This window comes from Passer domesticus, chromosome 6, assembly GCF_036417665.1.
Source record: "Passer domesticus isolate bPasDom1 chromosome 6, bPasDom1.hap1, whole genome shotgun sequence".
Classification (NCBI taxonomy): domain Eukaryota; kingdom Metazoa; phylum Chordata; class Aves; order Passeriformes; family Passeridae; genus Passer; species Passer domesticus.
Window position 1 is genome coordinate 32,538,577 of NC_087479.1, and position 26,723 is coordinate 32,565,299.

The 26,723-nt window shown below is 44.6% G+C and overlaps 1 protein-coding gene and 1 long non-coding RNA gene across 12 annotated transcripts in view; one reads left to right on the forward strand and one right to left on the reverse strand.

The window, feature by feature from the left end:
- Positions 1–3,668, reverse strand: part of BMF (Bcl2 modifying factor) — a 33,298-nt gene extending 29,630 nt beyond the window's left edge. For 3 of the 10 annotated variants that reach the window (XR_010364572.1, XM_064424207.1, XM_064424213.1), the window contains exons 1-3: positions 2,931–3,063; positions 1,424–1,588; positions 135–455 (exon numbers count right to left, since the gene is read on the reverse strand). Coding sequence is in view for 9 of the 10 variants with exons in the window: in XM_064424207.1 (XP_064280277.1) it covers positions 135–450 (316 nt within the window). In the remaining variant the exon portion in view is untranslated. Of the gene's footprint in view, positions 1–134; positions 456–1,423; positions 1,589–2,171; positions 2,268–2,930; positions 3,064–3,553 lie in introns of those variants that run through there. The other 7 variants (XM_064424209.1, XM_064424214.1, XM_064424215.1 and 4 more) reach the window with 7 other exon arrangements.
- The window catches only part of LOC135303036 (uncharacterized), a 35,021-nt gene continuing 11,472 nt past the window's right edge, over positions 3,175–26,723 (forward strand). The window contains exons 1-2 of one of the 2 annotated variants that reach the window (XR_010364573.1): positions 3,175–3,273; positions 22,763–22,859. This is a non-coding gene — a long non-coding RNA (uncharacterized LOC135303036). Of the gene's footprint in view, positions 3,274–18,101; positions 21,611–22,762; positions 22,860–26,723 lie in introns of those variants that run through there. The other variant, XR_010364574.1, reaches the window with a different exon arrangement.

The window sequence follows — 26,723 nt, forward strand, 5'->3', positions numbered from 1 at the left end:
TGAGGGAGTAGGACTAAAGCAAAATAATTTCAGTCCTTTAATAAAACGCCCTAATGAAAGAGACTTTGCTTGATTGGGGAAGCTAAAGGGACAGTTTCTTTGCTGCAAAGCTAGTGACACTGGAGTGCTCTTACCATAGAAGAGTCTCCGTGGCTCTTCAGTGACTCCACAAGGCAACATAACATCCTGACTGGAAGAGGATGGGCTGAGTGTTTGAGTTGCCTTGTCCTGCTGCTCAGGATGCCTGATACCGGGACCACAGCAGTGTGTGAGGGGGAATAGTTGAAACCTCCCCAGAAGGCAGCTGTAGGACTGGTTCTGTGTGAAAAAGCCAGTTGCAGTCATCTCACCAGGCTGACCTGCAAGTCCAAAGTCATCAGAGTGAAACACGTCATCGTCCAGCCCATCCAGGCTAGAATAGTCCTCTTCCAGGTAGTTGGGGCGATCCATTGCTCCTGCAATAAAGGGACATGTGAGGAAACAGCTAAGACACAGCAAGAAAGTTGTCCAGGAGAGAATATCTTCTGCTCCAACAATAAAACACAACCGATTTTACCAAACTTTCCCTCTTCCCCACTTCCCAGTGCTGCCCATCTGCATGGACAGGAGAGGTGAGTGACCTGTGGTGAAGGTGAAGGCTTTGCAGAAAGTCCTCAGGTGCTGGGCCAGAGAGAGACAAAGTTCACACATGTATAAGTCCACAGCTCCAATTCCACATTCTACTTGCTGGCTCACAAGTAGAAAGCCAACCCCCAACCTCAGCACACAGAAACAGAAAAGACGTTTTAAAAAGCAACCCAAATTCTTCTAATTGCCCCATGGCCAGTCAGCTTCTTTGGGGTCTGCTTTGTTTTGGCTTGCTATACTTGAACTTTATGGTATATCCCATTCACTTTTTCCCACCTATTTCTTATTGTTGAAGAAAAGCTTGTAATCAATAAGAAATAGGCTTGAAGAAAACCTTGTAATCATAAGGCTGCAAGGCCAGATTTTTAAGAAACCCCAGTGGTTGCAAAACATAAGAGTTGTCAAAGCCACTTCAGTGAAGCTCTCCATTACTTCTCCCTATGAGGGCCAGCTTTCCTTTCAACTTCTCATTTCTCCCCTCAGCTCAGCTTAAGACATGTCCCAACCTTGGCAATGCAGTCACTTCCTTATCCCTCTTACCCTCAAGCCTACATGCACTGTTAGTGCAGTGGTTCATCCTACCACTAAAGAAAAACATGGCTGGTGTCAGTGTTTAAAGCAGGATTTCTGTAGTTGCCACAGTAAACACTCCTGAACTCTGTTACAGCACAAAGCTGAACAAAGATGGTAGAGGGAAAAAACCCCCATGAACCCTAAATCACTATTTCAGAGCTCTTTGCAAACATAAAGCAATTAGCAGTATTACCAAAAATGCCACAAGTCCCTTTACTGTTACCTGTGCATCTAACCCAATTGGAAGACAGACTCCTAAGAGATCCATCTCCAGGATTTCCACCCAGTTCCAAACAAGGCAGTGAAATTCAACTCTTCATGTCTCTTCCTTTGCTCTGGTTTGCGAAGCATTTAACAGAATGGAAGACTAGCAAGAGGAATTTCAGGCCTGAAGGAGACATTAATAATAATTTTATAAGGATGTGTTCAACACTGCCCTTGGTGCTCCCATCTCCCCCCAGGTGAGCAGTACTCTGGACACCAGCACACTAGAGACAACAGGACCAAGCAGTGCAAGAACTGTTTCTGCAGGGCTCTGACTGACATAGTGCAGGGGGCACTATGTCTGTTTAAGTTGCCGCATCTCAGCAGTTCACTCAACTGAGCCACAACTCCCAAAGAAGCTTCTGCAGAGCAGAACAGGTACCAGCTCCACAGCTGGATGCAGCTCTGCTGGATGACAACAGTGGCAGAGCACTCATAACATTCTCATCCATGGCTGAAAGTAGCACACTGAAAGGAGTTATGAGCCCCAAGAGGCAGGCATGGATGATTTCCTTGCCAGCTCTTCTGCTGGATCAGTCACCTGACAGAGAGGCAGGTGGGAATGTATTTTGTCTTTGCAGGAAAGTTTGCCAGATCTCATCTGTCAGCTTCACTGGGACACGGACATTCCTCAAGGAAAGTGCAGCAAAGGCACAAAGCAAACCCCAAACAAAAGAGAGTTTAAAGAGCAAGAAGTTTAACTCGACCTCCTGCAATACGGTCCGACCCTTTTTCAGAGCTTTTCACAGAATGCCGAGGCAGCGCGAAGGGCAGCTCGTCCTACAACTCACTGGAATTCCTTCGACAACCTCCAAACGCAGCTCACGCTGGGAGCCACAGACACCGCACAGCTCGGGCTAGGTCTTTGCCCGGGCAGCTCCCGCGTCTCCGGTGCCGTGTGCTACCCACGGCACTTCCTTGCAGAAGCCAGCGGCGACAGCGCGGGCCGGGGCAGCCGCGCGCCCGCGCTGACAGGCGGCGCGCCGGGAGCGGAGGGAGGGCTCAGCGCACACGTGCGTGCCAGCGTCCCAAAACAAAGCTGGCCGGCCTCGCTTCGCCACCGCTGGCCGCCCTTAACTCTTCCCCGCCCGGACTCTAGCCGCGCAGATGTGCCCCCCGCCAAGAGGTTTAACGCGACTTCTCCGGGCAGCGCCGTGGGACGAGATTCTCGAGCTCGGAGGGGCGGCCCGGGAGGGGCACGCTGGCTGTGGAATCAGCCATCGCCTACATCAGCGAATCAGCTGCTTTCTCAGCGCCCACCGAGCTCATTCCTCGCCCGCACCCTCCCTCTTTCTTCCCGCTCCCCAGCGGGCGCGGGACTCCGGGCAGGACCGGCCGGGCCGGGGCTGCCCCGAGGCGAACCCCCTTGCCTGTCACGATCGCGCCCGGCCTCGGCACCGCCCTCAACGGCAACCTGGCACAGAGAGGCCGGCCCCCAGTGGCGAAGGCGCTTCCCGGGCACTCACCGAGAAGCGGGACGGGCGTCCCTCGGGGACGGGGCGTCCCGGGAGGAGCCGCCGCCGCCGCTGCAGCCTCCGCGCCGCCAAACTGCGGCCGGCGCCGGCGGGCGCGCCGCGAACAGCTGACGGCAGCCCCGCCCCCGCCGCGCCCCGCCCCGCCCCCGCCCGCCAGCCAATGGGCGGGGAGGGGCGGGCCCGGCGCGCGGCAGAGGCGGGGCGGGCCCGGGCCAGGTGGGAGCAGCGAGGGCTCGGCGCCCGGCGGCCCTCAGCGGGACGGAGTGCTCCCGCCGCTCGGAGCCGAGCCGCAGCCCCTGGGCTAGCTTTAAATCTGATGGGACTGCCACTCCAGGTAGTTGATTTCCAACAAAAGTTTGGTTTTTCAGCTTTAAATGACTTAGAAACTCCTTCCTGACTTGTAAAGTCTGAACGCTGAGGTGTGAGGGTCCAGGAGTTCTTCGCAGTGTGTTGTGCTCTTTCCTGTGGATGAGTGCGACTGCAGGACTGCACAGGACGAAAGAATTAAACTGAGAAGGATAATTTCTTTATAGCGCTTTCTGTGAGGCCCCCTCGGTGGGATTAGACTAAAACCCCCAAGCCTCATGCTGCAGACAACAGCTCGGTGCATTTACCTTTGCTCTGCCAGTGATTTATCGGCTCCCCCTGTAATCAGTGGCAAAATCTCACCATGTTAAGAGAGGCAGGACCCCGCTCCTTGGCGCAGGGCAGCGCCCTGTCAGGCTGGTTTTAAAACCTACGTAACAAGATCGCTTGGAAGGGAGGTTTTAAAACCCAGCTGGCAGCTGAGTAATGTTAATTGCTGTCAAGTCTGCCACACAGTTACTGAGGTTTGTAACTTAAACTCAGGGGAGGGGTTAGATTGCAAACCGATGGCTGGCAAGGTGAGGCGAATTACTACGTTTTCCTCGTATCGCATTGTCCTGGGCAGGCTCACAGAGCCTCTCCAGTTAAATGTTTCAGAGTCACTATGATTTGGAGTGAGGTATTTACAGTTGCCATTAATAGATTAACAGGCTAATAATGTTCATTGTCTCCAAAAACCCATTTCTTTGTGGTTCGCGTCCAAGTGTTCATTTTGACTCTTTTATTTGCCAGAAGGCTTGAGTCTACTTATTTACAAGGTCAGATCAAGTTTGACTTGTACCTCACCATCAAGTAAAAAAGATAAAATACTCTTTTCTTTCATTTTCAGTAGGGACAAGGTTCCTAAATTAATTAAGCCTCATTGTTCACTTTTTGATAGTCAAGGGAATTGTGAGTAGGAGAAGATTGATATTTAAAAAAAAAAAAACAAACAAAGGCAACAAAAGGCATTCTATATCTTCAAGATAGTCAAATTTTATCACACTGATGGTCAGACCCTGGCAAAATGCCAGCTGCTGGAGGGCTACTTCTAATTTGAATGTGCATCACTATAAATAAAAAATGAATGTGCTGTGATTCCAACCACTTATGTCTTCCAGACTGAGTAATAACTGCCTGCTGGTTAGGCTCATTAACAGTAAAACAGTACCTGATCGGCTTTGTTTTCATCTCATTGAGCTGCAGTTGGGGCCACACTTTATATCCCCAGAGGCTGCATTTTGGGAACTCCTACTGTGTAGAAAATGTATGGAAACTGAAATCTATGTGTATAATCAGCCTGGATGGTAAGAGGGCTCAGGAAGGATATTTGTGCCTTTCAGTGATTAAAAAAAAAGATATGGCAGCATTTCTAAGAGAGGGGACTCAGAGGGATTCCTTGAGGAAATTAGACATTGTTAAGAAATGGCTCCAAGTAAATAGACCGAAACCAAGACAGAGACAGTGAGTCTGAAATGGAAAATTGTGAACCAGGGGCAAGTTATACCACCAACCTCAGTGCACTCAGCTGAGAGAGTTTCTACAATAGCATGGAGACAAGCTTCTTACCTGGGAACAGGAGCCCAAGGGACGGATTCTCTGCCAGAGAGTTTTTGCTCATTAGTGTACATGGTGACATTTTGATTCAAGAGATTAATCTTAAATCACGTGCAGCAGTGTCCCTGTGACATCTGTGGATGGAAATACTGTGCCATCCTATAACCCTTCTGTCAGCCTGCTCTACTGCTCAAAAGAATAGTGAACAAAATTGCTTCTTTTATTTGGTCATCCCCCCCTACATATTCTTCACATGTCTTCACAACTATTTCTTATTTTACTGACAAAATGCTATTGTCAGCATTGTGCTGTAATTGCAGAGTACATTGTGATCTTAGGCACAGGCCTTGCAAGCTGCTCTGCCTGGGTGGGCTCCAAAACCCACACAGGGCCAACTTGACTTTGGTGGGGGTAGTCTTGTCTAATGAGCTCAGTTTTCATTTCTATTTTTCTATTTTTGTAGCTCTCATGGTTGGAATAGGGAAATTAAGAGTAGTCTCATGGATCATAAAACAAAGGATGAACAAGAAAAACATTCGGGGTTGATTCTATTTATTTTGTTATCTTAAAAACATTTGGTCAACGGGGTGATTTTTCAGGGGGCTCAATCTGAGTGCAGAGGAGTGGAAAACAGTGTCTTCTGCCCTGACACATATCAGTGGCTTTACTAAATGTGTTCTGCCACACTTTATTGTTGTGTGAGGCAGAAAAAAAGTCTCCAATTTCATGTTTGACCATCCCTGTGTATTTCTCACATAAGCCAGACTCTGGGAGAAAGCTGGCCTGTGTCCTGATGGAAAGGCTCGCTGTGTTCAGCACCCAGTGCTGGTAGGAGAAAGTGCTGCACATTTCAGTCAATGTGTGTGAGAACAAGATCGCTTGCTGTCTATAAATAAAAGTGAGAGGCTATTGCTGTTGGGGTTTTCTTCTGAAGGGAGCAAATTTTAAGGCAGCCTGCCAAGGTTACTCCTTCTTGCTTTTCTGAAACCAAAACTGAGGCACAATTTTTCTCCCCAAATAATGTCATCGGATTGGGAAAATGCTTCACCCTCTCTTGGGGTGCTCTGCCTGACTCCTACTGCAAACACTGAAGACAGGAGTTTGCATTTTCCATACAGCCTTTCTACAGCCAGCTCTGCCAATTCAGCCATGCCTTAGAGACGTTGGCCTGAGGGAAACACTGACAACCAGGCTTGAGGTGTCTGCGTTTCTCTGTTACTGAACATGCTCTTTTATGCTGGAGTCAGCCTGAATTTTCCTTTCCTTTCCTTTCCTTTCCTTTCCTTTCCTTTCCTTTCCTTTCCTTTCCTTTCCTTTCCTTTCCTTTCCTTTCCTTTCCTTTCCTTTCCTTTCCTTTCCTTTCCTTTCCTTTCCTTTCCTTTCCTTTCCTTTCCTTTCCTTTCCTTTCCTTTCCTTTCCTTTCCTTTCCTTTCCTTTCCTTTCCTTTTCCTTTTCCTTTTCCTTTTCCTTTTCCTTTCCTTCTCTTCTCTTCTCTTCTCTTCTCTTCTCTTCTCTTCTCTTCTCTTCTCTTCTCTTCTCTTCTCTTCTCTTCTCTTCTCTTCTCTTCTCTTCTCTTCTCTTCTCTTCTCTTCTCTTCTCTTCTCTTCTCTTCTCTTCTCTTCTCTTCTCTTCTCTTCCTTCTCTCAAAAACACTTGCTATACACTTTCATCTTCTCTAAGCAGTTGTCCAATTCTACAGAGATTTTGCACATAATATGATTTCTTTTGGCTGCTAATAATGTAGGGGGAAGTTCCCTAGAAGATTTCTCTTACTTTTTTTATTTATTTTGTTTTTAAAGAGACTAAACAACAGCATTTGCTCACATCTCTCTGGATTTCTTCCATTGCCCATGTTTTTCCTCCTAATTCTGTACTCCTGTGCACTCTCTCCTGCTTTTTCCCATCTCATTCTTATGACTTCTCTCATCATCTTCCTTTCTCGGATTCAGGACTGACTCCTGCAGCATAATCTTCCTCAGATGTCTGACTCCCCTATTGGGACTTCATGAGAGCTATATTAAAAGAAAATCTGTATCTGATCTTTATGGAGTTGCAGCCTCATTCTGTGAAGGCCTGACCCACTCCTTGCAAAGACAAGCTGACTTCAGAGGGGTAAGATCAAGAACATTTTTGACTGATTGGTGATGAACACCGACTATACTCAGGACTCACCAGATACACTCAGGGCAGGGCAGAATCAGGTCTTTATCTCACTGCATGAAAAGTTATGGTGCTGCTAAATGTCATAGCTGGGCAATGTGTAAGCTTGTGGTTTGACACCACACTTCACTGCCTGTAAGGGTTCCCTGCCTGGTTGAGACTATCTGATTTTGGAGCTCAGTTATCACAGAACTGCAAAACTGCTGAAGTAGAAGGGGCCCCTGGAGATAATCTGGTCCAACCCCACTGCTCAGGCAAGGCCACCTACACCTGCACCATGTCCAGATGCCTTTAGACTATTTCCAGGGATGGAGAGTCCATTGCCTCCCTTACCAACCCGTGCCTGTGCAAATCAGCTTGCGTGGAAAATTCTTTTGGAATCCCAAGTTCAAAATACCTAAAGGACACATTTTTATTACATTCTTTAAGAACTCCCAAATCTATTTCTTTCATTTATTTTAAAAGTAATGACAGTGATTGTTCCTATCTTGGGGCACATACACTGATTCCAGATTCTCAGCTTTTTCATTATTCTTAGTGCTACTCATAGGTCATCAAACAGAAAAGTCCTTGCAGTATCAGGTCCTAACAAAGTACATTGTGCACAATCCACATACAGTTATTGTCATCCTGTAGATGCTGTTGAATTGTTGTATTGTTGTCATCATGCAGAAGAGAAACACCACATTTATGTGTGTCACATGTTTTGGCACACAACTGCCAGAGACTGTGCGTTGTGCTGTGTTGAACTTTGGCTGGAACCAGCAGAGAATTCATTTATTTTGGTAAATGCTCAGTGTCATTTCTTGAGGTTTGACCTCAAAATCATTCATATTTGGATAGAAAATGGTGGAAAAGTAGCACTCAGCTATCCTGAATGTGACAGTAAAGCCGAGAAATTTGACCCCTAGTGCTGACTGTTCATGTTGCAATACAGGACCATTCAGGGTGTTCAGCGTACTGAAGCATTAAGTCCTAGATGCAATAAAATTAAAACTGAAGCTAGAAAGTAAAAGTGAATATAAAACCAGAATTGCCTAATTCTGTTGATAGTTCAAAAGGAAGATCTAGTGCAAGAAGCTGCTGAGTACTTCACATTGTTACCTATTTAAATATATGAAAAGAAAGATAAACATTAAAAATATGGAATAGAATTTTTTTCTCCAATTGCAAGCTTTCCTATCTTAAAGGGCTTACAGGACATTGAATATTCAGTCAGCTCAGAATATGTTTTAGAAGAGTCCATCTAGGGACTTTGTTGTTTGCAAATTCAGACCCTCCATTTTCCTATGTAAATCTATGGTGTTCCCTGTTCCACTACCCAGAGAATATTCTTCAAGTAATTTTTGATCTTTATTGTCTTCAGTTAATGACATTAATATGTTCTCCTTGTGTTAGAAACTTTTTTTTTAATAAAACACAAAAGTTTAAGTTTTCTATGTAGGCAAAAAAATCCTACTTTCTGTAGAAAAATTTCCTTTTGCTGCCTTGAGTTTTTGTTTTCACTGTATTAATTGTAAATGCAGTATATTTTAATGCATACTTATGAGGACTAACATAAAACTGAGGATCTTATTCTTCTTCCAGTGAATCCACTGGCAAATCATCTCCAAATGCCAGTACAACTAGACTGGATAGACTTTACAATTTGGGTGGGAAAAAAACAAACAAGTTCCTGACAAATCTCAAAGCCTGGAAAACAAGTCTGAAAATAATTTGGTAGAGCAGGATGCTTTACAATTTTCCTGAAGGAATGTTTGCAACTAACGATTCACCAGTTCATCACAGTATCTCTAATGCTCGTGAAAACCCATTTCCCACACCAGCCCGGGGAGTTGCATAAGGCACTTTTGGGAAGAGGGTTTTCTTTGGGTTTTAATTGTCCATGTGCAGCTCAGCACTCCAGGTGGGCAGCAATTCCAAAGAGGAAACACAGCATTTTCTGTGATATGTAAAAAGCAACACAGCTCACCTTTTCTCCTCTCTGCAGCCGAGTGCCGACGTCCCGATACCAAGATTACAGGAAAGCTTTATCTGGAAAAAGTCTCTCTGTTTGGCTCCTTTTTAACTCTCCCCTTTTTAAGGGCTGGTGTTTCCAAGAACAGAGTTGAAAGGCTGAGACAGATTTTCATTTTTAATAACTGAGCTTCAGGTTCCCTGGGAAAAAAAATGTTCTCCACTGGAGACAAGAAGGTCCTGTGTCACCCAAATTCTTTACTTATTAAAGAGATAGATGAGATCCTCTTACAAAACTACAGTAAAGTATCTCCTTAAATCTGGAGAGAACTGTTTGCTATTTCTTTTTTGCAATCTTTGTTTAATTTTTGTGGCCGCCTCATCAAAGTCCAGCAAGTCATCCACTGCTGGGACAGACAGGGCAAGAAGAGATGCAGAAGGCAGGGAAATAGTGAAGGAAATGGTGATGCCTGCATCCCAGCTCTGCAAAAGACACAATACTGCAGTGGGACCCACTCACATGCTTTGTGCTTCAGGTTCTACAGGTGTATAGTAGTAGATGGACAATTCTGTGGTGGAAAACATGCTGAGTTCCTTCAAAGGGTGCCAGCAGGTGGCAAGTAGTACTTCTGTCCTTTCTGTTAAAGGGAGCTTGTCTTCCTTCAAACTCCCATCCTCCCTCCCTGCCTGGTGCTGAGGGTTTGCAGAGGCAGAGCAGATTGACACATGTGGAAAACTCATAATAGAACATGAAACTCCCTGGACCAGTTTTCATTACTTGCTTCCAATTATTTGAATGATCTATTTTGAAGAGAAGAGAAAGAGAGAAGAGAAGAGAAGAGAAGAGAAGAGAAGAGAAGAGAAGAGAAGAGAAGAGAAGAGAAGAGAAGAGAAGAGAAGAGAAGAGAAGAGAAAAAGAAAAAAAAGAAAAGAAAAAAGAAAAAAGAAAAGAAAAGAAAAGAAAAGAAAAGAAAAGAAAAGAAAAGAAAAGAAAAGAAAAGAAAAGAAAAGAAAAGAAAAGAAAAGAAAAGAAAAGAAAAGAAAAGAAAAGAAAAGAAAAGAAAAGAAAAAAAGAAAAGAAAAGAAAAGAAAAGAAAAGAAAAGAAAAGAAAAGAAAAGAAAAGAAAAGAAAAGAAAAATTTTGGGGGTGCTCAGTGAAAATGGAGCAGCCTGTAACAAACAAAACAAAACCCCCAAAACAGTGAAGCACAAGAGTTGTCTGATCTTTAAAGGGAGACTTAAACATAATGGCTTTAAAAAATTCCACAGAAAAAACGGTCTTCAATTGAGTAAATAGCACAGTAATTCAAAGGACTGCTTTATTGAAAAGTCCCAAGCCCTGAATGGTTGGATTTTCAAATCTCCATCTGTACCTTGGGTACAGAAGTCCCACCTGAGTATTGCCTCAGATTTTAAAATCTTGCCCAGAACTTCTGGTTAGAAGCAAACTTAAGGGGGAAACAAGTGGGGAACAAAAGTGGGGAGGTTGAAAGGTAATCAGGCAACTGTGCAGAAGCTTGAGGCAATAGAAGCTCTCCTGAGCATTTCACATAGAGAGCAGGCTCACTGCTGGCTGCAGAGGAAGGGCAGGAGCAGAGGGCGAAGTGGGGAGAAGCCAGCCTGAGCAGAGGCAGGCAATGCTGCGGATCCCACCTTTCAGTGGCTGCAAGGCAAGGGGCAGGGGGAGCTGTGAGCAGATGGGCAGGCAGTGCCCTGCCTCTCTGTGCCTCGGGGTTGGTTTGTTCAGTCCCTGGGGAAGTGGGTTTGTTCACACCCTGCCCTCCCCTCTGGTACTGCACAGTTCCTCTTCTGACCTAAGTCATCACTCTCCTTCTAGGGGGACTAGCCAGAAGGACTATTTCTGGTTAAATTGACTTTCCCCCCTCACTTTTGTTAAAGTTTTCTGCTACTTTTTCACCTCTCTGCTTATTTGCTGATGTTGCCTCCCCTCTTGTACTTTCTTCCTCTCATCTGCTTTGCTGCTCTGGTGCTGTGCCAGTCTCTTTGCTTTCTACCATCACCTGGTCTCATTTTCCATTTGTTTTTCTCTTGCTCTCTCCTGCCCAGGAAGGGGACCAGCGAGTGGCCCCCAGCATGGCCACAGAGTGTTACTAGCTGTAGTTTTTATCTTTGGTGCTTTTTGTTGTCGAAGTGTGTTACAAATAGTATTGTTATGGTAACTGAGAGGTTGGCAAGCCAGTGCCTGACCTACTTTGTTGACAGTAAATCCGAGATAGCTGCCTCATCTGCCTGCCGTATGATTTGTGGTATGGCTTTCCAAAATCACAGGGCAGGTTTGACAATTGTGTGATTTCTGTGTGTGTTTTCCTTGAATGCTCTTACGGCATCTCCCAGGCTGATGTGTCTGTGGCCCCTGGCAGCTCAGCACAGCACTGACAGGAGTCACCTTTACCCAAGGCTGATGGCAAAGTGAGGTCCAAAAGCAGGCAGCGCTGGAATCTTCCCTCACAAGCAGCAACACCTTTACAGAGCCGGCTCGATGGCCTGCAGGTCCGAACTGCTGAGTCACACTATTGTGTTTTGGGCTTTTTGTAAAGCAGAGGACTGTTTTGGAGGGGAAATCACAATGGAGGGATATGGCAGCTCCCGCGCAGGGCCCCCCTGGGACCGCTGGGTCCCCGCAGAGCCGCGCTCGCCTTTGTGTGGCTCAGGGCCCGAGGAAGCCCACACGGCCCCGCGGCTGAAGAATGCACAGCTTGCTCCAATATTTCCTTTCAATTCACTGCGGCCACTTCGGGAAGGGGTGGGTTACAATACAGGAGAAAGGTTACATCTCCTTTTTGCCTTTCGCTGTGCTGCGATACCAACTTTGTACAGGCTTTCTGCTATAGCTGCGTGCTAGGTGATTCTCTCGGAGCTCCCTTCCCCATCCCCAAACTTCTACTGAAATCAGCAGATTTCTGTACGCAAGCTTCAATCCTTAGCAATTTATTGTGGTTTACAGCAGATTACACTTTGGAAGTTTTTCTGAAGAGCTAACTACAAGTAAATTCAATTCTTAAGTGAAAGCAAAATTAGATCTGGCATGAGCCAAAGGCAGAACAAAGGAATGAAAGATGGCTCAAAATGAATCTACAGGCAATCTTAGGCAAATCACCTTGCCTGGACTCAGGACTCACAGTTTCTATGGCTAAAATAAAGATTCAGTTTTAGGCATTACCCTTATAGCTCTTCAAGAACTGAAGAGAAAGCATATTAAAGATATGAAAATGGTTATTATGTATTATAGGAAAGGGAATTTTATTAATTTAAAGTCAAGCTCCAAATTATATCTGTGTTTATCCCAATTTTATGCTCACATAACACTACTAAATTTACACAATCTAATATTAAGTTATACTTGCTGAAGAACAGAGGTAATAGGTTTAGGTTTTATCAGTAAATCCCATGGTCTTGGAATAATGTCTTTGGTGTCATTTTATCCTTTTCACAAAATACTGGCTCTGCTCAACCTGTAAAGTCTTAATACAACCAGAAGTGTTATCTAAATTCCAGCAGCATATGAGTTTCTAAAGTTAAATAATCTATCGGCACCTTGTTGCACACCACCTATACAATCTAATTTTCTCTTCAAGTCTAGTGTTTCTGCTGGGTGTTCCACATTGAGGAGCATCCTACAAATGTTTCTGCATATAGTTAATATATTAAAATGCAAAATCAAAAAGGCATGATCCAGGAATTTTGATCCACTTTCATAGTGAATTTGTACTAGTACAAAAGCTTACAAGACATAAATTTAAAGCCCTGTATTTGATTATTCATGAAAAGCAAATAAATGGAAGTTAGATAACTACTAGATAAGACAGATAACTGTTCTTTTTTGAGCACTTACTGAAGAAGTCTAAGTGACCTACTAGAAATAAAATATGATTTTTGACATCAAGCACACCTACGTACACCTCAAACAGAATTCTCCTCAGCATGGAAAAGAGGGAATTTGAGCAAAAAGATTCCACTGAAAAATTTTAACTAAAACTCACTTGCAACTATTGTCAGATGACACTGTATACAAAGGGCAAAGGCTAATTTTCTTTGCATCCATTTGTTACGAACATGTCTCTACTGTTTAGCTCTGAGAGGATTGAGGGAAGGCTGTCACCAGCCAGCATGTCTGATGAGCAAGTGCCCTTTAGCACTTGAATCAGGGGGCTTGAAAGACCCCTGTGGGAAGCAAAAGAAGCAGACGCCCCAGTTTGTGGGTTGAAGGTGGATTGGCGTGTGCCTGGTAGAAGTCTCCTAACTATGAGGAAATGCTTACATGAAGGATAAACAAGATTTGGATTTGTAAAAACAAACATAACTACAGGCAGTCACATTAAGCCAAAATCATTCCTCGTAAGCCTCGCCTGGCTTACACTGCAGGGGTGAGTTTGGCTCAGTGTGTGACCTTATCTAAGGCTGGAGCCGTGACATCTAATATGTACAGATATTAACACTGTATGTACTCAGAGCCCTTCATTTCTAAATGGATTGACAGATAAATTCAGTCTGGCACAGAGGAGTCAGGGTACCCTGGATTTGTGCACGCGTGTACGTGCCGTGTGGCACAACCTATGCTCTCCGTGAGCACCTAAATATAGAAAGCCAATCTATGCGGCGGGGCCGTGGGGGCAGGGGAGGCTTTGGCCCTGATCCATTACACCTGGCCTTTCTCGCACACCATGAAAATTTCATGTTGTTTTCCTCCAGTGTCTCCCGCGGTCTTTGTTCCTCTCAGGCCAGTGCTGACCAGCGTCCTCACAGCCAGGCAGGCGGTGAGCTCCGGCTGCTGCAGCCTCCCTTTTGTTGCTCTTGCAACTTCTAATGAGCCGTCAATCAACAACCTTGTTTCTTCGAAGCTTATCTCGTGACTGCTGAGAGGGGCCAGGACTAGGGATAATGTGCAAACTGGAAGAAAATACACCAAGAACATATTTAAAGTGCTTTTTTAGTTTTACAACCAAGATTTTTCTCCAAATTATTGTCACATTCAAGCTCTCACTGTAAAAAAAGTCACTCGGGATTACAGCATATAAACAATTTGGTACTTCAGGATGAAGGAAGAGCAGTAATCTCTATGCCTTATCGAAGTCATCAGATAAACAGGACAAATTACCTTGCGTCAGACTGGCTGGCAGGTCACCTTTTTTGGCAGAAAGAAAGGAGGCTCATTTCTAGAGATGAGTCAAAAGTGGAACCGTGTTGTTAACCCACAAAAGTTTTGGAGGGTTGATTACAAAACATGGTCCTTTAGGTCCATCTTTATTGTGTTTGTAACTGAGCTTCGTTACAGACCCATGGGGAGAAGTGAAAGACGCTGACAGGAGGTAAGGCGAGCTCCGGGGCAGGCAGACCCGGAGTGGGGCTCTGAGGCACAGGGTCCCTGGCTGTGTTCACACTGAGCTACCTCCTGAGCTGGGGCTGGTGAGGCAGAGTGTCACTGGCAGAGCCTGGCCTCTCTTTTCTGCCATGAGACCAGATGACTGAAAGCATCACTAACACATCTCACCTCAGTTAAGGCAGTGCTGCAGGCCTGTGGCTCTATTTCCCTTGAAGTGCAAAGACTGAAGGGAAAGATAATGAAAAAGACAAGCGAGATTTTATAAGGTGTTTTAGCAGTATCAAGTTGTAGCTTTTATTTTTTTTTGGGAGGCGGGGAGAGGGAGGAAGGGAAGTATTTCACTTAATATCTTGGTTTCCTGGGAGAGTTTTAACAAGATAAACAATTTCTGTTTCTGAATGGAGGCTAACCAATACTTTGGAGTCTCTCTATTACTTTGATCCTGTAGAATAAATCTTAGAAATCCAACTGCCTCATCATATATCTCCCTTGAAGCATGTAACTCCCCAGCACCCCTGTACAGTGAGCAGATGCTCTACCTTTTACAGCGATAAGGAACTAAAGCCCAAGGAAGCCATGTGACTTGCCCAAGGCCACACAGGAAGTCTGTGGCAGGCAAGGGACCATGCAGGCAGCTGGCACCACTCATCCTTCACTGCACTTTCCACCTTTGCAAAGTCAGCTACCATTCCAGTCTGACTGCATTTTCTACCCACTTCAGATTTTTTCATGCACTGGGTTCAAATGCCAGATAGTCTTATAAACAGCTGAACAACATTGTCAATTCAAACAATCTATTGTGAGCCTCTAGCTATCTAGTGGTTTCTGGCACACCCAGAGCATGGACCAAAATATTATTTCTAACCATGGTGATGTAGGAGAAAACTTGGAAGGAAGTCTCAATACTGAAATACAAGAAGTCAGGTAGAATGAATCCTGCTATACAGTTACTACTTCGAAACTCTGGCTTTTTTGTGGCTTGGTTCTTGGCTGCCAGGTATTTGGCATTGCTGATACTGATAGTCCCTCACACAACCACAGTGAAAACACACTGTTAGCAAAGCTGGTGCTGTGATTCACCTAGAACAGCCAGAGATGGCCAGAGCGGAGGTGCAAGGAGGTTGTGTGGTTGTGTGGTCAGGCAGGTGTGCAGTACAAAGGGGTACAAAGAGTACAGAGTGTTACAAATGAGTCTGTGCTATTCATGTATAACCTAAACAAGACTGACTGTACACACAGACTTTGAAGAGATGGAAGTTTAGGAAAAGTTGTTCCAAGACTTTCATTTTTCTTATGTGTGCCTTTGTTCACAGTGTGACTGACTTACAGGTGTCCTGGAAGGGACATGAATAAGGACTTCACACAGCCTACTAGGCATGATGGCTTTCACAGGCTCTGAGTCACTGCCAGGCTCGTGCCACACCATGCTTAACGTAACAGAATTTGCAGGAGCTGTGAAGATGAGCAGGACCAGGATTCAAGGATGCCTCTTTGTTTCTTGACATTTCCTGGTGTGGTAGCTATCCACCAGCAATGACACACGAGGCATGTGGCTCTCTCATCCTCCACCCTTGCTTTTGAATGAAAGTGGTTACAGCTGCTCCATCTTGTGCTTTACTCTAATGATTAGGTTGGTTACAATGTCGAGTATGTGCCTGATGAGCCAGTTACTCATGCCCAAAGGGATGACTACTCTTGGGAAATAACTCGGTGGCCATAAATACCCATTGTAAGCAGCAGGTACCCAACCTCAAGGTCACTCAAATGCTTAAGTTCTAGGGAACAATAAGGCTCCATACTCACCCCAGCCTTGCTGCTTTCCTCTGGTATTCCCCTGCTCAGCACCCTGGCTGCTGTAAATCTCATTCCAGCTATCAGCTGCTCTGGGCGTTGGCCATCTAATTGGGGCTCAGGAACTCCAAAGCGAGTGCCTATAAAGCAGCTGTGAAGATGTTTGGCAAAACCAAGACTTAATGTGTCTGGGCTTGGTGTGTTAAAATGCACCTTTTTTCCCCAGCTTGTGTTTAGTAGCTGCTCTTAGACAGTGCAAACAATCCTTACTACACAGAAAAAAGCCAGCCAGTGCTATCAGCACTGATACAGCTGATGCCAGCCTGTTCTTCTCTCTCCTACAAAGCTGTAGGATTTGAACACAGTTAAAAGCTATATGATCTACTGTCTTGATGACCCTGTCTGACCCAGCAGCCTAGTGTAAAACAAACTGTGTGCTCCCCCACACATGCTAGCCATGGGTGGGACAATAGAGCCTTTCCAGGTGATCCTGGCTAAATCCCTCATCAGCCCTCTCCCCACAACCTGTCTTGCTGGTCATGTGGTTACAAGAATGGCAGGCCCTGACTCTTAATAATTGATTATGTACAGGCACTACAGGGGTCATTCAGCTGCTGGGCCATACGTGCAGTACTAGCAGATGTTCCCCATTTCCAGCAAAGCAAAGGAATTTTCTCTGGGCAAAGTGTGGCCCTTGAGCTGCCAGTCAGAGCATCCCTTTTATAGGTGAAATCTGAGACTTTCTGGGACTACAATGGAAGATCCTTTCTAAATGTCATCTCTAATTAATCTATCACATAATTTTTAGTAGTCCAGGAAGACTTTATGTCTAACCATTTGGACATTTAATAACCCCAGCTGTGCTGCACAGACCTGGCTGCTGCTCACAGGGTTCCTGTGCAGTGATGCCAATCACTGATCTTCTCTGAGGTGTGTGAGCACAAGAGCAAAGTGCTTCTGACAGGTCACAGGGAACCAGCAGCACTCCTAAGACCAGACTTGGAACAGTTTGATTTGGATTCTCAGGATCAAGGACAGCAAATCCTTCAGCACAAAAAGCAGCTTTACAAGGACAGGGCCCTCGTGTTCTTAAAACAGAAAACACTGTATAGGAAACATACAGAACATAAATGCCTCAAAGCTGAAGTGCAAGCCCCAAGGTCCCCAAAGTCTGAGGGACAGAGACCTCTATATTTCCTCTTGTTTAATTGACAAATCAATTCAAATGGTGAAAGACTTTCCTAGTGTGCTCCACTAAAACTGTCTTTGGCATTGCACCTGATACAGGAGATTCCTTTTCAAAAGGGTAGGATCGAGAACCCCACCTAGAGTAAATACATGTCAGCTCCTGAGACCTTTCTCTGTGGTTAGAGGAGAGCATGTCTTATTTAAAAGAAAAGTGAGAGAGGGAGGCTGTCTGAGTAGCAAGTAGCACAGAGCAGTCCCGTGTGAATAATTGAAGTGGAATCTGGAATGCACACCACCACATCGGGAACTTCTGGAGACCGGGTCTCATCGGAAGAACTGACTCTTACTGTAGAGGTAATGGAGAAGTTTCTGGCCAAAACCTCTGTGGTCTCAGCCCAAGGTCAAACAGAGACTCCAGGGTTGAAAGGGACACCCCTCATAGCACAAAGTATATGGGATTTGAAAACCAGGCACTGGTCCAGGGTCTGGACACAAGTTCACAAAGGGATCATTCAGTGATGCTAAGGATAGCCAGAAGCTTCCTCCAGAGGAAAGGATTCTAGGATTTCTGAAGCTGTGATACTGCAGGAGATAAGAGACTCTAGAAACCTCCTCTTGCTCAGTTCAGTATTGAGGATCCCTGAAAAGAGCTGGATGACAAATCTTATTAGAGATATTTTAGAGATAAATTAGAGATATGTTTATTCTTTGATGCTGCAGCTCTGAATGGTGCAGACAGCAATAGAGCCTCAGAAGTGTCACAGTCTAGAGACGTACAGCTACCCTGACTGGCAAGTTCTTCAAATAACTAATGACATTGGTACTGCACTTGCTCGATGCAGTTTCTTTGCTCTTCTGGCACAGCATCTGTTCTGTGCTAAACTGCAAATCAGAGAGACTTCAGTCAAGAAGAAACTCCAAGAGAAGTTTGTGGCACACAAGGTGTCCTTCTTCAAGAAGGTAGCAGAAGCCTTTGTAATCAACTGCTTTTGCAAAGAGGGTCAACCAGCACTCCCACCTGCTTTTCTGTCAGGCAGCTTTCCAGGCTCTCTTCCCCCAGCCTAGCACTGCCTGGGGTTGTTGTGACCCAGTGCAGAACACGGCACATGGCATTGTTGAACCCCGTACCATTGGTCTCGGCCCAGTGATCCAGCCTGTTCAGATCCCTCTGCAGAGCCTTCCTACACTCCAGCAGATCAACACTCCTGCCCAGCTTGGTGTCATCAGCAAAATGACTGAGGAGACACTCAGTCTCCTCCTTCAGGTGGTTGATAAAAATATGAAACAGGACTGGTCCCAACACTGAGCCCTGGGTATCACCACTGTTTACCAGACACCAGCTGGATGCAGCACCATCAACCATCACTCTAGGCCTGGCCATCCAGCCAGTTCTTAACCCCACAAGCAGGTCACCTCCCCAAGCCATGGGCTGCCAGTGTATCTAGGAGGATGCCATGGGAGATGGTGTCAAAGGTTTACTGGGGAGCAAGGGGAATGCAAGGGGAAGAGGAAAGAGGAGGAGGATGACCTGGGAAGTCTCTGAATGAAATTGTTTGAAATGCTTCTCTAATATTTTGTATTCATGCAGGAAGACTAGATTCTCCATCATTTCCTCATGTCTTTCCCAAAAATGCTTCCAAGCATTTCAGAAAAATGTAATTCTAGTGATAGCTTTTATGAAGATTTTCCTGGAAGTAAGTAATGGTTTTCTAACCATTGATCAAAATTAGATGGCAAGTATTACTGCTGAGATAAAGATTTAAATCCCAATAGAGCAGTACTCTTCTGAACTTACTTATTGTTAACAGGCTACTGACAACTTGTGTTCTGTGGAATCAATTCATTTGACCAAAATATATATCCAAGCCTTTCCAAGGCCTAGGATTAGTTCACAAAACATTGTCAAGTTCAATCCATTAGCAGAAGTATACTTTGCAAATTTTCTACCTCTCCAGTCAAATATCCTGGAACTTGAATAATCATACTTGCTAATTTTAAAAAAGGATAGCATTTTTGCTAGTGGATTTTTAAAGTTTCATAACTACAAATTTGCTTTTTTGCTACATACTTCTTTTAAATCCACTTTTCCAACAGTCACTGCAAGAAGAAAAAAAAGAGCCAGAAATGTTGTACATACTGACTCAGACTGTACTTACTGCTGCGTCTCAAGAATAGGGAAGAGTTGAATGGGATGGGGGACAGTGTCTGCATAGTTGCAGTTCTAGGAGGAGCAAATGGTTTATTTAGTTGATTCCCAGTGACATTTCCTTCTTAGGTGTTCCCAGGATGCCCATCATATTAGCTCCATCTCCACTGCCTGGAAGATAGTAACAGAAAACTGCTATTTGACCTCATTCCTTTATCTAATCTCATCTATCAAGAGTGTGTGCAGCAACTCAGTATCTGAGCATCTCTGAGAAATTACATGAAGCCAACAACCTTCTTTGGCATCTCCTTTTGTACTGGAAAAAAGCAGTGCTTATGAACAAGGAAAACCAGATCAGCTCTCAGTATTCAGCTACACATACCCACAGGGAAAGTGAGGAGGATGAATAGGGGGAGCAGAGTTGTGGATAAAAGAAGTTCCACTTTCTGTGGAAGTCTTCCAACAGCCACATCATAGACACTCATTAATTATAACCCAGCTGATACAGAACCAAACATGTTTGACATTCAGCACAATTGTCTTAAGAAGTTTAACAGATGGTGAAAAGTGAACTACAGGTAAATTGTTGGTCCCAAACTACTCAAATAGCAGCAGAGCCAGAGCTGCACTCCTTGGGCCTGGATCCAGGACAATAAATTCTCTGCACTGGACTTGAGGTAGCCTTGCAAGGAAGGTTTTATGCCTCAGTGGACTCTCTCAACACACGGATCTACTATGGAGGACAACTGCTTGTCACCTTCCCTCATCCCATCCTCCAAGTGTACATTAGTGAAATATCTGTTGACTCTGTTTTACACAGGTGCACCATGTCCTGCAATATCCCACTGTACACACTCCCTGCTCACATGCCAGAGATAGGGAAAGTGGATGAAATGGGCCTGGAAACACCCAGTTTGACACTTGAGCAACCTTTGAAGCTGTCTCTACTGTAGGCAGAAAAGAAGCAAAGATCCCAGGGCTTCAGATAGCTGGAACCTAGTCTGACTAGGATGCCTTTTAGCAGCACTGCTGGCTCAAGTCACCCCAAGACAAGTCCTCACACCCTCTCTCCTTCCACCATGTGCCAGCCCCTCCTTCTTTTTCATTGTAGCTGTTTGTGGGGTTGGATGCTGACCCAGACTGACCAAGGCAGCTCAGGGATAAGAACCATTGGTTTGGGCTGTTTAAGTCAGCATTCCTACCAGAAGGAACATCTGTCATCACAGTTCAGTGCTTAAATATAAGCTCATATACTGATGAGGCTGCTTGTCTCAGCTGCTGTTGCTGAAGCTTCTGCCACATTGCCTGTTGACAATAAGTAATTTGCTATGTAAATTCTCATCATTTCTATGCTTCAAAATAATTTTAAAGTCTGCTGTAATAAATGTTGGCCTCTTGAGGAATAACAGAACCCTTGATTTATGCTCTTACAATTACCTCTGTTAAGTAGTCACAGTGCTTAAAAAAAAATCTTAGAGTGGCCAAAGGCTATTTTGTGCACCTCCAGGTCCACAGTTCAAATGCCACATAAAGTTTAATTGCTTTCCTGATCTGGGCTGATCAGTCCTGCTCTCTGCAGCATGGTCCTTGCTGCCTTCCTTGCTTGCTGTCAGTGCCAGCTGAGAGGGGCTGGAGCCTGTGGCACTGTATCCACAGTCTGGCTGAGAAAGTGGTGCCTGCAATTTATAAGGGATCATGTGCTCAACTTCCATAAATAAATGAAAGGGACAGAGTCATCCCTAGGAGCCTCGTCACCTTTTAGGCACTCATGCATACAGTAAGTGCACTGGGCCAGCACAACAGCTCAGGAACAAAATGAGCAATTAATTAAACAAATGTACAGTAACAGAGGTAATGGAGTAGCTATCTCACAGTGGGAAAGCTTCCCAGAGCCATCTCACCTGACCAAAGCCAGGATTAAGCCAGCAAGGTGGAAAGGAAATGAGCAAAGAAGAGCTAAGCAAGTTTTAAAAAGATCAGAGGTTGTGACTGAAAACCAGGAAAACCTAGTCCTGTCCTCAGGGTACAGACATATTAAATCATCAAAGCTTGTGAAACTTCCACTGTAGAGACATTCTCCTGCCCACAGCCAGCGTGGAGTAACCTGAGACTGTTTGGTCCTGGGAGGAGGAGGAAAGGCAGCCACCTCATATTTGTGTTGGGCTGTGCTGGGTGACTGCTGGACAGGTAAGCACTGTGCAGATGGTGCTGGCACCCTTCTGTTCATAGCCCAGCAGTTTGTGCTGTAAATGGATGTGTCCCTATCCTCATTTACACCAGCAAGCTGGTGGGAATATTGGTGCCGTTATACACAGCAGTTGTGGTTAGTTTTCTGCTGGAAGGCGGTATTTATGTTGATAAGTTTTATGGTTTTGTACCTCTGGTGCAGCATCTTCCGTCAAACAAGGCCTACAGCAAACCGTGGCTCTGAGCAAAATTATGGTAGGTGATGGAAATGCCCTAGAGAAGTATTAAGAGGTCCCACTGTATGTAAGAATTTCTTGTCTTCAAAGCAAACACATCCAGGTATCATTCGCTGAGATTCAGTGCTAGAAGTTTCAGGAAAGCACTGCATGTCTCAGAGCCCAAAATGAAGTGGGAGAAATCATCCCCCAAGTCTTTAAGCTTGCAATGAATATAAAAGCACTGATTTGGGCAAAATTGTTCCAGTACCAGTGTCAACAATGCCTAAGTCTCTCCAACACTCCGAATGTGGCAGAAGAGACTTCTTTGAAGCCACAGGTGGTACAATTGACTAGTCCAGGACTGTTGAGTGTTCATTAAATGTTATTGATAACCAGTTCTTGAAACACTGTGAAAAACACTGATTTTAAGCAAATGTGTTACAAACAAGCACTGGCCAGCAGCTCTAGTGCAAGAGCATTACCTGAAATGCTAAAATCACCTGTGGATTTAATTTATTTCCAGAATAGATGTAAGCACAGGACTTACATACCTTTTTGCACATATGTAACTGTAACATAGATACAAAACTAAAGAAGTGTGGCATGGAATAAATAGTTCCTAAAAATATCTGGTGGGAAGCATTAAATTTTTGTTCAAATAGTCAGCTTTGCACTCTTCAGCTGGAGATAGGTGGATTAATCGTTCCTCAGGGAATTGCTAATTACAGTAACTGGGAACAGATAAAAAGCCAGGATAAGACTAAGAGTTTTAGTTTGCACTCATGTAAATGTAATTCCACAGTGATGCTCTTGACTTTATTGGAATAGATCATGGTTCTTTGTGTTGTGGCCTGGTGGACTGTCAGACCCTAGATGTTATATTAATTAAGGAGGTTTTCCTTTGATCCAGTAATAATACCCATCTTTGTTCTAGGGCTGCAGAAACTGACTGGACTGTATCTCCCTTGGTGGGATGTCACCAGTGATGCAAGTGATACACAACTCCCTCTCCATTACAGGAGACAAAACAGGTTAGAACATACACTCACACTACAATGGTGGCATTTCAAAATAAAAATGTCATGTTTTCAGATTTACATGAGTATTACAGTTTACTTGGAAAAATATCTCAAAGTAATCCCCCTCTCCTATTTTTTCATTAACAAACTAAACTCTGGTTTTGATTAGCTCTTTTTGTTATGGGAGTAACCAAGAATTGTAAAATATTTGTATGTTCTCCACACCTTCAGCTAGTGCCTTCACTAGGTACAACTTGTTTGGTTGGCTGAGTATGGCATATCTAATTGTGCCAGCTTGTTGGAGGGCAATGGGCACACTGCCTAGGAAGTCCAGGACATGATGCACCACCCTCAGCTGCCTCTTACATTGATAGAAGAAAATGTGCTTGCCCCAACAGATAACATGCAAAACAGAGGAAGCATGCTGATACTGTGGTCTTCTCCACAGTTAACAGCATTTTGCCTAATCCCAGTGAATTCACAGCAAACAATATTGCTGCTGTCCTTTATCTCGGGCTTATAAAGGGAACATGTGGCTCTGATTTACCTTTTCCTCACACAAATTACTGTGCAGGAGAGTAGCAAGGGAAATAGGAGGCTAGACATAAAAATTACCAAGCAGTCTTTGCTATGTCTAAAGAAGCCCTCTAAGGGAAAAATTATAAGAATGGCAGAAAAATTGAGGGAGAAGGGTTGCAATGGTATGTTAGGTACATGCAAAAGCCTGAAAATGTTAGGGCAGGTCCTTGGCTGCTGTAAGTGGTTGTAGCTTCATTAAATAAATGGGACCAGGTTGATTTACACTATAGGGGATCTGTTATGGTGTTCAGTGCCATTATCATTTCCAATGAGCAGTTTTCACTGCTATTAATTCATCTGGTATTAATAATTTAGCTTTTGGACTGGCCAAAATAAGCTATTTTAACCACCAAGAATAAGATTCCAAATTGCCATTTGAAGTTGTCTGTTGAGCCTCTGAAAGGTGCTTTTGAGGATTGCCCTGACAAAATGCCTGAAGGCAGATCTGCACGTCTGCTTGAAAGGCCTGTCTAGACTAGGAAAATGAGCAGTCCTTCCAACGTGCTAATGGGAACATATCGGTTGGCACATTTTAAAGCACCTGAGAAAAGGAAGATGTTCACTCAGGTTTTAGTGTACACTCAGCTAGATTCAATATTGCCTCTGATGAGGAAAAACAACGCTTTATTTTCCCTTCATCTTCATTATCCTGTGCACAAACAGCTGTGGTTTGTGCTTTAAAAATTGTACTCTCTGAACCCTTGCTATACACCAATTCGCTAAGCCAGCAGAAAATTGATCACAAAAAAAGAAATGGATATGTTTGTGATAGTTTAGTGAGCGAGATCCATAGATGAAAGGTATGAAGAAGTGCCAGAGCCCAGTAAGTGTCCAGAAGGTGCAGCTGGGAGGGTAGGAAGGAACAGAAAATCTCCACCTTTCTTCAGCAGTTCAATTGGCTCACTCTGCGCAGTAAAACTGCATTCTCTATCCCTGGTATGTGTGTTGAGCCTAGCAAGGAGGAGTCTCAGTGGTTGTGTGGATAGATGACCACTTCTGTTTCACACCAGCCATGGAGCTGTTTTACAGACAGCAGTTGGCTGCCTTAGGCTCTAAGTGGAGCTTTACTATCAGTCTTAATCTCCACTTTGAGCACTTTTCTGATGTCTTGTTAAAAGACAGTCTTCACCCTTAAAACACAACTCTCCTCACAGTTGTGTTCAGTCATTCCACAATTTGTTAACCTCACTGTGTGTGGGGGGTGCGTTCACCTTTAGCCCCACTCAACCCTTGTCATCCCACTGCAGGTCACCTAATGCACCTCAGCCCACATCCAGCTGCTTGAACCCCGCTCCCACCCCTCTCCCTTCCATACGGTCTGGTTTCTTTCTTCCTTTTTTTTTTCTTCCTTCACTAATTAAACTCAGTGTCTCCTGCTTTTGCACTCTGTGCGAGCTCAGTGTTTTTCTCCTCTGCCTCCTGGGTCCAAACCACTTCCCCATGTCCAAATGTACTCTGTTTGGGCCTTATTCACCTATTTGAGATCCCTGTTCCCCTTCAGGAGCTCAGATTCACTCAGCCCCTGGCTCACAGGCTGTTGACACAGCTGTCCGTACGAGTATCTTTCCTTCAGATGAATAAAAACTGATCAAGATTTGGCCCTTGGTGAATTTTTGTAAGGCATGTGGCCTATTTTTCATTATGGTAAGAGTGTTTGTTCTGCTCCTTCTGGGTACAACAGGAGCTTGCTTACTTGGACAGACAGCGCTGCATTTTAGGAGGGTGTCCCTGTTCCTTTTGGCAGCACTATCTGTATCCAGCCCTTCTTTGCAACAGGCAGAACAGGAGGGCTAAAACACCTACCCTGGGGCATGAGCGGTTAGTTCAATATAAAGAGATTTAAGTAGGAGCAATGGGAGAAGGAAACAGGCTGAATATCAGGAAAAGCTCCTGCCAGTGAGACGTGTTTGGCTGTGAAATCTTCTCCCAGGGGAAAGAGGTCAAAGCCTCATTGTTTGGAAGCAGAGCTGGTCAAAACTGTTTTTGGAGCAGCGGCAGCAGCGGGAGTGGTGGAGGTGGGGAGAAGAGCAGCAGCTGTGCATGGCAGAGCGGCAGATCTGCGAGGGGAAGCGGCTGGATGCGCGGCGAGAAGGAGCAGGAAGAGCAGAGGAGGCTGACGGAGGAGCCGTGCTCGCACCGACGGGAGGGACACAACAAAAGGATTAACAGAGGCACAGTGGGGAGCAGCAGACAAAAGCAGGAGATAAAGCAGGGAAAGCAGAGGGGAAAAGTGGCAGGAGCAGCAGAGATGCAGGACGCGAAAGAATGGTGGGAAATGCCAAGAGAAGCACTGCAAGGAGCAATTGTGAGGCTGAATGACAATAGCAAGGTCTCGTTTTGTTTTGTGAACACAGTGGCCTTGGCTAAGCAAAGATAGAAGATATTAAAGGACAAAAACAAAGGTATCAAGTTTCGTGATGACATGATCTGAACGAATCTCACAACCTGCAGTTTTCTCATTCTGCATCAGGTGAAATCAAGGTTTTCCAATGCATTCTTGGCAAAGCCGGGAAAAGGCAGATTTGAGGAGCCACCAGCCCAATTGTTTTTGGGCAGTATCTTAGATCATGAAGGATGGGTACAGGCCACACCCTGACATTTCCCATCTCCTTGATGATACTTGCTTCATGATATGAGCTGAAGGAAACAAAGTTAATATTGCACCATAGTGCATTGGTTGGTATTTTTTGTTTAGGAATCACACATGTTCAGTGACATTTCATTCCTCCCACTGGAGTGAGCTCCCCACCAAGCAGATCCTATTATGATATAAATTACCTGGGGTTCTTCAGCCATCCCTCACCATTACATGGTGAAGCTCTGCACTACTGCAGAGAAGGAAAGTCCCAGTTCAATTTCTTTCACCCTAATATTATTATTAATGCATCCTTCACTCTGAACTGGTCTGCTCATTTAGTTTTGCAGAGGTTTGCTATGTTGTTTCTACATAGATCTGCAAAGCAGAAAGCAAAGTTTTGGCTAGTTTGCAAAAAATTTTGTGTGCTTAACTTTTCTCTAAGGGATCAGTAGAACAGTGAAAAGATACAGGATCTCCCCAGGACCAAGTGATATATTACATGGCTAGAGCTGCACTGAAGCCCTGATGGAATTTACCCAAGGTCACAATCCAAGACTATATTGCTGCTGCTTTGCTCTAAAGACTTACTTTTAATTCTTACAAATCTTTTCAAATGCCAATCCACAATGAATATTGCACACTGAATACAAGACTTGCCAACTTAATTTGAAGAAATTGCTGATAATGACAACAGCAATTGCTTTCTCATTCTGCTCTTT